A 12,630-nucleotide genomic window follows, 5' to 3' on the forward strand; every position below is an offset into this window, starting at 1 on the left:
ATTTTGCTATGTAATACAATGTTATTAGGTCACTTTTAACCTCTTTTTATTCCTTCCCTTCCTTCTAGGGCACTGATGAGGCCGAATCTCAGAGCACGGGTGCTGCCGGTGATAGAAACAATGTGAACTTGTAAAGGCAGAGGACAGGCAGGCGGCGGGAAAGATTCTCAGTAAAAAAAGGAAGTAAGGGCCAATGAAAGATTGAAGAAATTCCCAACACTACAACCTTCATACATAATTTCCAGTAGCCTTCGGCAAGGGCCGCTCGGAAATTGTCGTCACTTTCCGGACAGCCTCCCGGACTCCACCCTCTAGAAAACTCAACAGTTGTTTCCGGCTCTTCTCAGTTGTGGATGCTCGTAAGTTTTCGGCAGTTTCCGGGGAAGCTCGGGGACTCCGCTCCTCGCTCTCTCTGTTCTGATCACCCTGTGCGGCGGGGCAGGGTCCTGGGCTAGTTATGGCGTCCCCGTCTCGGAGGCTGCAGACTAAACCAGTCATTACTTGTTTCAAGAGCGTCCTCCTGATCTACACTTTCATCTTCTGGGTGAGAGACGGAGGCACTCTGGGACTGGAGGGGATCCTGGGCTTGGGCTGGGAGGCACAGAATGGAGAGGTTTGAGCGGAGGTTGTTGTGGGACTCGAGCGCTGGCGATGAGCTGCTGGGGCTCGAACTCGGGCTTCTCGTCCGCGCCAGGGTCGGGGTGCAGGACGACGGCGGTCGGTAGGCTGAACTGGGACCCAGACGTGCCTAGCATTCGAATTTGATGCGGGGCCGGGTGGGGGTGCGAGGAAGGGATTTAACCCCCCAGAGTACGCAGGTTTCCTCGGACCATTGGCCAAGCAGGGCTGACCTAGCCACTCTGAGGGCTTGATTGCAAAATAGTCTCTCTCTCTCCCCTCTCTCTCCTCTTTCTGTCTGTCTCTCCTCTCTCTCCTCTCTCTCTCTCTCATCTCTCATCTCTCTCCTCCCTCTCTCTCTCCTCTCTCTTCCCCGCCTCTCTCCTCTCTCCCCTCCCTCTCTCTCCTCTCTCTCCTCTCCTTTCTCTCTCCTCTCTCTTCCCCGCCTCTCTCCTCTCTCCCCTCCCTCTCTCTCCTCTCTCTCCTCTCCTTTCTCTCTCCTCTCTCTGTCTCTCCTCTCCTCTCCTCTCCTCTCCTCTCCTCTCCTCTCCTCTCTCTCTCCTCTCTCTCCCCTCTCTCTTTCCTCTCTCTCTCTCCTCTCTCCTCTCTCTTCTCTCTCTCTCTCTCTTTCCCCCCTTCATAAAGAGGGGTGCATTTCACAGATAAGTAGGTTAATTCCCTCACTCCCGCCAGTGTGACCTCGGGCTTGCTTTTGTGTACTGTACTATCACTTTCTGTTCATCTCTGAACTCGGAGAAGGGGAAAGTTTCTGGAATTCATAAAACCTTTTTTTTTTTTCCCTCCAGGAAGGTTTTCCTACAGCATCAGTAAAACAGTTAACAAACTTTTGATCCCTAGGGCAAATATGCTGTGGGCTTGTGTTTACACAAAAAAACAGTTGAAGTTTAAGTATTTTATTAAGGTGCCTTCTCTAGTTGCCCCCTGGCTTCACTCTGGTTACCTGGGCTACCTCATGATCCAGCGTGTGGGTTTATCAAAGCCTGTCCTATGTAGCTACTCTTTCTATCCCTCTCTATGCTCCACCTTGTCTGCCATATCGCAGACACATTTCTGTAGCCACAGACTGCTAAATCATTTGTCACACCTATTGTTTTTTAAATACCTAGTGGTCTGTGGTTTGAATATACAGTGTAACTATGTTCTCTGATTTCCCACGTAGATCACTGGTGTTATCCTTCTTGCCATTGGCATTTGGGGCAAGGTGAGCCTGGAGAACTATTTTTCTCTTTTAAATGAGAAGGCCACCAATGTTCCCTTCGTGCTCATTGGCACTGGCATTGTCATCATTCTATTGGGCACCTTTGGTTGTTTTGCTACCTGCCGTGCTTCTGCCTGGATGCTAAAACTGGTGAGTCCTTCCATATTTTCCTTAAAACTGATTCATGCGTCCTGAAAAATTTTACACATATCTTGTAGGCTTTGTTTCTTGGAACTGGCCATGTCTTTTAAGATTTTTCTTGTTTCTTATGAAAACTTACCAAGTAATAGTTCAGCTCCCAATTACCACTTTTATTGTACTTGCACTGCCCTTTTCAACAAAAAAACACACTGATTGAACCGATCATTTTTTCCCCTTTGACTCCCTTTGCAGCTGTGATGGATCTTATTTATGCTGACTTGGACTTTCTTTTTATCCTGCAGTATGCAATGTTTCTAACTCTCATTTTTTTGGTTGAACTGGTCGCTGCCATCATAGGTTTTGTTTTCAGACATGAGGTAAGCCTGAGTTTGGGAGATAAAATGGATTAAGTCACAGAGTTAAAGACAGCTTTTACCAATTTAAAAATAACTAGAGCTGTGTTTAAAGCTTTATTTTGCAACCTGTAATGGCTTTCTTGTAAAATTTTTAGCCCACTTTTGATATAAAAGAAAATGTAGAAAATTGTGAAGACTAACAATTACCAGAACAGAGTTAAAGCTACCCATAAATATATGTATTTGTAGTCATTTTTCTGTGTATAAGTACCTATTAAGGTGGAGATAGTACAATATATAAGTTTGATAGGAAGTTATTTAAAGCACACCCAGTTAGAAAAGATTAGATACACTTAATTCAGTCCATGAAAATATTAATATTGAATTAGAAATCAGGGTTCTACTTGTTAAACCTGAAGTTAGGAAATGATTCAGTGAGTAGTGAAGGCTCATCAATGAGAGTGTTTCACAAAGTGGCAGTGCAGTCTCCCAAAGTAAGGTTTTATAGCTTAAAAATTCCGTAAGCATCCAATTTATACTGTTTAAAGTTGATAGAGATTGGGGGGTGGGGGATACAACAGTACAGAGCTGCCACTGATTAAATACATGCTCCCATAGCACTTTGGACTTGTAGTGGTTATCATCTTTTATTGCAGTGTTTTGCTTAGCAGTGCACTTAGCTGAACTATATCCCTTGTAGGACAGGGGTGGACCACAGAAGTTAATTACCATGCATATTGCTGCTGTCAAAGATATGGCCATTGGTCAGGTGTAGGAATTTCTTATTTGACCTAGAAATCAAAAGAACTTTTCTAGAGTCTTTGTTTACTGGCCTTGTGTTTCTTTGCTGTAGATTAAAAACAACTTTAAGAATAATTATGAAAAAGCTTTAAAGCAGTATAACACTACAGGAGATTATAGAAGTGATGCAGTAGACAAGATTCAAAACACGGTAAGTGGTCATAGGTGGTGGCTTCACCAAAGGGTAACTAACACATTCCCTATCCACTCAGAGAAGAGGATAGGGACCTGGCTAGTAGGTCTTGTCCACTTGTTCTATACTCTCATTATAATCTTAGAATAGGAGAAAATGGAGACATGTGCCAGGAAAGAAGAGGATGATGATACTAAGGGACATATTCATTTTCTCCCAGCCATTCTCCTCACATGTGCAACTCTTCACTCCCCGCTGACATCGTGGACCAAGTTCTGTTATCACCAATGATAGCAGGAAAATAAGGCCAGTCCAAAAATGTTAGAAACATTTGGAGTCTGAAACAAGTGCTCATCTTTTGAATTATAATGCCAATTGAGGACAGCCACACAAAATATCATTAAATATAATAAATGTTTTGAATACAAATTGTAATCTAAGGTGATAGGTTAAATGTTTGACTATGAAGTTGTGATATGAAGTATCAATGTTTTTGTTGGGATTTTTCAGTTGCATTGTTGTGGTGCCACTGACTTTAGAGATTGGAAGGACACTAATTATTACTTAGAAAAAGGATATCCCAAGAGCTGCTGTAAACTTGAAGACTGTACTCCTCAGAAAGATGTCGATAAAGTAAACAATGAAGTAAGGAGCCTTTAAAATTTTTTGAAGATATTAATTGAATACAGAGTTGACTCAATTTTTAATTCTTAGTCAATACACATAATCTGAACTAGGACAAGTATTATTCTCATTAAGTAAATTAGGAAACTGAAACTCAGAAAATTTTGACTTGAGTTCATAACAACTAGCAAGAAACACTTTTAAATGTGTAATCTAAAAGGTGAAACTTCTGTTCCTCAAACTTCTGTCAAAACATCTCTGCTGTAAAGGATATAGGATTTGTTACATGAAAGTAGATTTTAATAAAATGGCAAAGGCTAGCATAGCTAAAGCTCATCTTTATGCAGAGATGTATGATCCAGATATTATTGCTTGTGCTGTACTTTAATGTTTATTTTTCCTCCCCCATTAGGGTTGTTTTATAAAGGTTATGACCATTATAGAATCAGATATGGGAGTTGTTGCCGGAATTTCCTTTGGAGTTGCTTGCTTTCAGGTAAGTCCTTGCAGTTAGGAAATATTTCATTACTCTTATAGATGTCAGCTAGAAGATTTCCTCTTTGAAGACTTTAAGATTTGGTTCAGGGACCTGGATAGTATGGGCATTTTCAAAGAAGTTACATTTTCACAGAACTCTCAGTTGCGCATCACAGTATAGAAATACAGTAGTCCCTCTCTATATTGCGGTCTCACTGTATCGCGGGTTTAAAAAATATTATATTTAATTATTTATCGCGGATTTTTTGCTATATTGTGGGATTTTGTGGTACTGTATATGTATGCTGTTAAAGTTACATAGGTTTAAGAGTGTAGAATATGTTTAAGAACATAAGTAATGTTTATAAAAGTGTGGAAAAGGTTAATTGGGAGTGGGAAAGGTTAATAAAGGACTGGGAATGGTTTATAAGTGTGTGGGAAGGGTTTATAAGCCTTAAAATATATATAAATACTAAAATAAATGTAAGGTTCCTACTTCATGGATTTTCACCTATTGTTGGGGGAGGTCTAGAACATAATACCCATGATAAGTGAGGGAATCCTGTACTTTTATATATGAAACATATAGTAAATCATTTGTGATTTGGTCTTTATTTAGCTTATTCAAAAGGGAATATTTTTCTGTTTTCATTTCAAGTTTTTGATGTCTTGGATCCCATATTTTTCCACATTGTTTTCCTCAACTATGGAGTTTTCTAGGTTTTTATTCCCATTTAACCTATTCTTTTTACCATGGCCAGTCATGCCTTAAAACTACAAAAAGCAAGGCTTAAAATTAACTTCTAGCAGTATATGTCTTTTGAAAGCAGTTAGCTGTAGAAAGACCCAACACCCTCTTAGTTATAGCAATTTTCCAACATCACAGTTCATTAAATAAAACATGAGATAGATGGGGAATTTGCTTGGCTCTACAGTCAGTCAAGTTTCTAAAACATTAATAGAATCTTTTTCTTCGTGAGCTGCAACTGCCTGATGAGTTGCATATAAGCCCCAACCTATTAAAATTTAGTCATATAACCCCACACTCAATATATGCCTATTATTTTGGGTAGATGCTATGTATGTTGTGGATCAAATTGTATTTCTTCAGTTTGCTATGTCTCAGTGTAGCCTGAAAAGTCTGTATTGTGGTTTTAGACTATTTTTAGGGAATAGAGCTTTTCCTATTAAACATTGTGAAGATAAGACTAAAAGCATTTTGATAAAGTCTAATTTTAATATATTTCTAAAATAGCAGGCATAGCTATGTCTGAATCTGCACTGTCTGGTAAAATAGCCACTGGTGGTTACCTTTGAAAGGTTCTAATTATTAAATGAAATTTAAAATTTGTTTCCTTAGTTACTCTAAGCTCTATTTGAAGTGTTGAAAAGCCACAGTTGGTTAATGGCAACCATATTGGACAGGAGAGGTATTATAGAACATTGCCAGCATTGCAGCACTTTCTAGACTCTTCACAGATAGAGATTTTACTTGATAAAGCACTTTTTCTAAGCCATACCATTTTTGTTCTCATAACTGAGAGTAAGAGTAAGAAAAGTTTCCTTAAATTTGTGACAGAATTTTCCTTGAGTGACTTGTTAGTGACAGTTGTGCAATTCCAGGTCACAGTAGTAGTAAAACTGCACTTACATTGTTTAAATGTGATCTAGGTGCTGCAGTATAGCAAACATAGCTGTCTAGTAAAACTTCAGGAAGGAAATCATTAGTGAATTAGAAGTGGAGGAGACTACACCTATACTCTGAGGTCTTTAAGCTCTTTGGTACATGCATTTAATTTAGCTTATATTTTATTTCTAGCTCATTGGAATCTTTCTTGCGTACTGCCTCTCTCACGCTATAACAAATAACCAGTATGAGATAGTGTAACCAACATTACACGGCTTACTCCACTCTTACTTTAAGGTATGTTCATTTTGGTCCTCAGCTCTGTCAGTCGTTGTGTTTGCTTCAGCCAATGTATGTGATGGATGTAGTAAGTTTGCCATAAGGTCTTGTCCAGTAGTGCCTTCAAATCTTATTGGTACTATGTTAGCCCCACATAGGCAGCTCAGGTCTCTAAATACAAGGCATGGCCAAAAAGGACAGAAGAGCCTCTCTGGGTTGACCTACACATGTATAGCCTAAAGATCCTAAGTGGTCCACTATCTAACAAATTTGAACCTAGAGTGAAGAGAAATGGGGTTCCTTGGTAATTATACTCTGCTCTTGACCAATAGTGGCACTACCACTAGTCTTTGACCTAGTTCTCATAATCACAGTTGTCTAGTGGACTATTATTAGAGCCATAAACTCATCCAGCCTAAACAAGAACCAGATTTGGGAGAAACATGTATTTCGATGACTTCAGTATTTTGAGTGGTAAAATGTGAGGACTGTTGCTGGCTGAATTAATCCATAGGGCACCCTTCATGTTTTAATTGAGACTCTGACTGGGAATACATGAAGGTCTTCATTAGTAGAATAGATTAGAATGTGTGCAAGTGAATACAGATATTGAAATTTGGGTTACAAGTAAATTAACTTTTTTTCTTTAATTTTAGGACATTTATTTTCCCTACTTTGAACTACTAGATCTCCTGCTTGGAAACTGACTCATTACCCATAGACTGAAAAACTACCAATAGTCTGATTCAATCTAGACATTTGTTCAATATGTTATAAATCTATCTTTTGTCCTATTCATGTAAGATCATTGAAACTTCCTTATCAATCTGAAACACTGCAAGAGCTAGTAAATTGTAAATGAAATAATGTTGTGTTCTTGGTTTTTATTTTTCTCAATGTAGGGGTTTTGAAAGGCACTTTGGGTTTTCTATTTTGCTGTACTGTTAATAAAATGGGAAATTGACCCCCTTCAAACTAGCCCCTTCCCAGTTAAGGTCATGTGGTTTGATTGCATAATTTACATCAAGAAGTTAAAATGTTTTGATTACTCTCTCTCTGTTCTGCTGTTAGAGAGTGACATTGTGTAATTTAATTCTGGCCAGAAGTTGGTTGGAACCGATCAGACTTGCCAGATAGTGGTAAGGGTCTCTAACCTAAAGTACCCAAGACTAAAGAGCACTATCAGTAGTCTGTGCCATATCAAATAATAGCATACTTACAGTTTACATTTCTTTGCCTCCAAGTTAAGGTTTTTATGCTAATGTTTATACTTCTATCATTTGAAAGGTTCTAATTAATGATGTTGGAATTACTGTGTTTTCCTGAGAAATCTAAAGCAACTCATCTTCCTTAGCTTTATTTAGCTGATATTTCCTTACCAGGTTGATGTGACTTAATTGTCAATATTGTGGTCAACTTTATTAAATTTAGTTTTGGTTTGTGCCTTTGATTAATAAATATAAAACTTTTACACAATAAATATTGTTTTCCTCTAAAATCATTGTGCTTAAATTCACTTTTAGAAAATCTGCTAAAGCCTGGGCTGGTGTGGCTTAGTTGGTTGGAGCATCATTCCATAAACTGAAAGGTTGCAGGTTTGGTTACCAGTCAGGACACATGCCTAGGTTGCGAGTTTGGTGTGTGGGAGGCAACTGGTCCATGTTTCTCTCACATCCCTCTCTCTCTCTCTCTCTCTCTCCCTCTCCCTCTCCCTCTCCCTCTCCCTCTCCTTCTCTCCCTTCCTCTCTCTCTGGAATAAATAAATACATATTTTCTAAAAAAAGAAAATTTGGTTGTTTTCCACTGAGGAAGCTAAGCCCCATATTTCTACTTGGGAGTACGATTTTAGATATCAACTGTGATATTGAGATATAGACTCTGTCACTTAAGAAAATTAATATCCAGCCGTGGCTGGGTGGCTCATTTGGTTGGCATGTTGTCCTGTACACCAAAAGGTTACAGGTTCAATTCCCAGTCAGGACACATACTTAGGTTGCAAGGTTGATCCCTGGTGGGAGCATGTACAGTAGGCAACAGAGAGATGTTTCTCTCTGTCTCTTTCCCTTTCTTTCTAAAATCAATAAACATATCCTCAGGTAAGGATTTTTAAAAGTCCATACTGTTGTCTGTTTCTATGAGTTTTTGTTTGTTCATTTGTTGCTTTTAGTTTTATGTCCCATATATGAGTGAAATTATATGGTTCTTAATGTTTTCTGTCTGACTTATTTCACTTATCATGATATTCTACTTGAACCCTATATATTAACCAATGTCACTCCAATAGCGTAATAAAAAATAATAAAACAACACAAATAATATCGCCATTTACAAAAACCTATTCCCTGTGAAAGGATTACATTCCTTATTATGAAATAGCAAATTCTAAGCATTCTCCCAGAGACCAGACTTTTTTATTGTATAGTTTGCATTAAGAAGTTGAATAGAGTTAGTCCTGGTTGGTGTGGCTCAGTGGATTGAGTGCTGGCCTGTGAACCAAAAGGTCGCTGGTTCAATTCCCAGTCAGGACACATGCCTGGGTTGCGGGCCAGGTCCCTGGTTGGGGCTGACAACTGATGTTTCTCACATTGATATTTCTCTCTCTTTCTCCCTCCCTTCCTCTCTCTGAAAATAAATGAATAAAATCTTAAAAGGTTGGACAGAGTTAACAATTACCTTCAGGGTAATAAGAAAACTATTAAAACTTGAGTATAAGCAGGGCAATTCTTTCTTTGGTTTTGGGTTTCTTTGTACATCTTTTAGAACCTAGCTCATCTCTGATTGCTAGACATCCTCATAGTCCTTGATGGTAAGGGGGATGAGGAAATCACAGTTATAAAATGGACAAAAACTACTTGTTAAATAAGATGAATAATAACTTTCAAGTACATGTTTTTAAGTGCTTGGAGTTACTGCAGAAAGAGGATATTATTCATTAAAACATTTGACAGAAGTGCATTCTGACATAAGGTAAAGTGATGAAACAGTTGCAGACCAACGCAAAGTGTAGCTGAACAAAGCAAACAACAGTCTAGCTGGAGAGAAACCTTAACCCAGGGCCACCGTGCCCCAGGGCTAACTTGTCCCACAGCCGCCTTACAGTCATGTTGTTTCATAGCTGTGCTGTTTTGTAATTGAGCTATAACACTATTGAGCTCTTCCAAAGTCCTGCTGGCCTTGCTGTATCACAATTGAATTGTTCGCACTGAATAAAGTTTCCCTATTCACCACAACTCAACTGGGTTTCCTATTGGCATTGAATTGCCGCCAAGGACCATCAGTTGGTTGACAGAATTATGAAGCTAAAGAAAATGTTTAAAGGATAATCAGCAATTTTCCAGTAGGTAGTTTTCACTAGGATGACCTAGAAAAACCTTTTAAAGTTTTCTTTATGTAGTTTATTGTAAGTTAAAAGTTTTCTTTCATTATAAAAAAAAAATGTAAACACAGGAAGTAGAAACAAAAGAACCACACATCACCCTTAAGGTGGGTTGATGTATTTACTTATTTATTTTTTAGTTAGTTTTTTATTTATTATTCTATAAACTGACAAAGGACAATAGCTAACCATGTTCTTTTCCCATTTTTTCCTCTAAAACTATTGTTTAGTGCAAGTTTAAAAATATAGAATTTTAAAAGCCAGCATTCACAGTTATTTTATAATGGAAACACAAAACTGGAAGGGAAAGGAGTTGTCCAGATTAATTTTGCTATATTGGCCAAGCCTCAGCTGGAGTTCAGGACTGTGACAGAACTCCTTGCTGCACGTATCCCCACAGGTAGTGGGCTGCATAACCCCAGAGTGAATCTTTGTGGAGAACACAGCATTCAGTGGAATCCCTCAGCACTGGGCAGAGCACCACCAACCCAATTGTATGTGGTAATCCTGTTTTTGTGCTGCATTTCTTCTACTGGATGCTATTGCAGCCTGCATTCTCTAGCAAGTATTTCCAACTGTCGTTCCATTTCCACAGCCCGAACACTTTACATGCTTTGTTATGAAAAGTGAATTCTGGATTTTTATTTTTATTGTTCTATTACAGTTTTCCCAATTTTTTCTCCATTGCTCTCCATTGCTCCACCAACCCCACTGCTCCCACAGTCCATTTCCACCCTGTTGCCCTTGTCCATGGGTCATTTATACATGTTCCTTGACTAGACTCCTCCCCTTCTTTACCCCATTATCCTCCTCACTCATCCCCTCTGGTCACTGTCAGTCTGTTGCATATTTCCATGCCTCTGGTTCTAATTTGCTCATTAGTTTATTTTGTTTATTACATGAGGTCATATTGTATTTGTCTTTCACTGACTGGCTTATTTCACTTAGCATAATATTCTCCAGTTCCATCCATGCTGTCACAAAAAATAGATCCTCCTTTCTGCTGTGTAGTATTCCATTGTGTAAATGTACCAGCTTTCTGATCTAATCATTTACTGATGGGCTCTTAGGCTGTTTTCAGCACTTGACTATTGTAAATAATGCTGCTATGAACATAGGGATGCATAGGTTCTTTTCAATTGGTGATTCAAGATTCAAAAGGCAGTTACATTTTCAGCTTTTTGAGTGGATTCCATACTTTTTTCCACAGTGGCTGCACCACTCTGCATTCCCACAAACAGTGCACCACGGTTCCCTTTTCTCCACATTCTTGCCAGCACTTGCTTATTGATTTGTTAATAATGACCATTCTGATGGGTGTTAGGTGGTATCTCATTGTGGTTTTAATTTACAACTCTCTAATGGCTAGTGGTGATGAGCATCCTTTCATATGCCTATGGGCGCTCTGTTTGCCCTCCTGGGAGAAGTGCCTGTTCAGGTCCTTTGCCCAGTTGATAACCTTCCAAATGATCCCCATATCTATAATTCTGTCCCTATTCTGGTTGTTGGATTAGTTTGTTTTTGTTTTTTAGATTCAGTTGTTGATAGTTGTGAGTTCGTTATTTTAATGTTCATAGTTTTGATCTTCTTTTTCTTAAATAAGTCCTTTTAACATTTCATATAATAATGGCTTGGTGATGATGAACTCCTTTAGCTTTGCCTTGTCGGGTAAGCACTTTATCTGCCCTTCCATTCTAAATGAAAGCTTTGCTGGATAGAATAATCTTAGCTGTAGGTGCTTGCTGTTCATCACTTTGAATACTTATTTCCAGCCCCTTCTTGTTTGCAAAGTTTCTCTTTTTTTTTTCCCGTCAGCATCTCTTTTTTTTTTATCGTTTTTTATTTTTGGTTTTTCAATTACAGCTGTCCCATTTTTCCCCGATTTCTCTCCCCCACCCAGCCCACCCCTTCTCCCATAATCATATCTCTTCCCATTGTCCATGTCCATGAGTCACTTATACACATTCTTTGACTAGACCCTTCCCTTCCTTATCCCCCTTCTTTCCCTCGCCCCTCCCCCCTATTGACTGCTATTCTGCTCTTTGTCCTATTTAGTTTGTTGGTTTGTGTTGTTTTTTAGTTTCCTGTATTAGGTGATATCATATGGTATTTTTCTTTCTTTGCCTGGCTTATTTCACTAAAAATGATTCTCTCTAGTTCCATCCATGTTGTCGCAAATGGCAGGAGTTCCTTCTTTCTTTCTGCTACATAGTATTCCATTGTGTAAATGTACCACAGTTTTTTGATCCACTCATCGACAGATGGGCATTTAGGTTCTTTCCAGCACTTAGCTATTGTAAACAGTGCTGCTATGAACATAGGGGTACATAAGTTCTTTTGAATTAGTGTTTTAGGATTTTTCGGTTATAGTCCTAGCAGTGGAATCACTGGTTCAAAAGGCAGTTCCATTTTTAGTTTTTTGAGGTAATTCCATACTCTTTTCCATAGTGGTTACACCAGTCTGCATTCCCACCAACAGTGCAGTAGGGTTCCTGTTTCTCCACATCCTCACCAGCACTTGTTGTTTGTTGTTTTGTTGATGATGGCCATTCTGACTGCTATAAAGTGGTATTTCATTGTGGTTTTTATTTGCATCTCCCTGATGGCTAATGATGTTGAGCATTTTTTCATGTGTCTATGGACCTTCTGTATGTCCTCTTCAGAGAAGTGTTTGTTCAGGTCCTTTGCCCATTTTTTAATTGGGTTGTTTGTTTTCTTGATGTTGAGTCGTATAAGCTCTTTATATATTTTAGAGATCAATCCTCTGTCTGAGATATCATTGGCAAATATGTTTTCCCATATGGTTGGTTTCCTTTTCATCTTACTGATGTTTTCTTTTGCTGAGTAGAAACTCTTTAGTTTGATGTAGTCCCATTTGTTTATTTTTTCCTTTATTTCTCTTACCTTAGGAGGTGTATTTGTGAAGATATTGTTACGTGAGATATCTGAAATTTTCCTGCCTATGTTTTCCTCTAGGAC

General features: G+C 38.7%; 1 protein-coding gene across 3 annotated transcripts; it reads left to right on the plus strand.

Annotated features, from left to right (window-relative positions):
* Positions 1 to 326: 326 nt before the first annotated feature.
* Positions 327 to 7,717, plus strand: TSPAN6 (tetraspanin 6). 3 transcript variants are annotated; one of them, XM_090263974.1, is made up of 8 exons: positions 327 to 359; positions 1,799 to 1,987; positions 2,281 to 2,355; positions 3,188 to 3,286; positions 3,779 to 3,913; positions 4,305 to 4,388; positions 6,189 to 6,293; positions 6,932 to 7,717. In XM_090263974.1, exons 1-7 carry the CDS (start codon positions 354 to 356, stop codon positions 6,255 to 6,257), a joined length of 657 nt encoding a protein of 218 aa, XP_090120100.1. In that variant the 5' UTR covers positions 327 to 353; the 3' UTR covers positions 6,258 to 6,293; positions 6,932 to 7,717. The 3 variants fall into 3 exon arrangements, with proteins under 3 accessions (XP_090120100.1, XP_090120099.1, XP_090120101.1); XM_090263973.1 differs by having other exon boundaries at positions 342 to 544; XM_090263975.1 differs by lacking the exon at positions 3,779 to 3,913 and having other exon boundaries at positions 342 to 544.
* The last annotated feature ends 4,913 nt before the right edge of the window (positions 7,718 to 12,630 follow it).

The sequence above is a fragment of the Furipterus horrens genome, unplaced genomic scaffold (genome assembly GCF_987537825.1).
Source record: "Furipterus horrens unplaced genomic scaffold, mFurHor1.1.pri manual_scaffold_17, whole genome shotgun sequence".
NCBI classification, from domain to species: Eukaryota; Metazoa; Chordata; class Mammalia; order Chiroptera; family Furipteridae; genus Furipterus; species Furipterus horrens.

Bases quoted from the DNA above. Each gene is read 5' to 3' on its own strand.
- TSPAN6 (XM_090263973.1), top strand. From the start codon at position 458: ATGGCGTCCCCGTCTCGGAGGCTGCAGACTAAACCAGTCATTACTTGT. The intron at 545-1,798 runs GTGAGAGACGGA...TTTCCCACGTAG, and splicing joins TCTACACTTTCATCTTCTGG to ATCACTGGTGTTATCCTTCT. The intron at 2,356-3,187 runs GTAAGCCTGAGT...TCTTTGCTGTAG, and splicing joins GTTTTGTTTTCAGACATGAG to ATTAAAAACAACTTTAAGAA.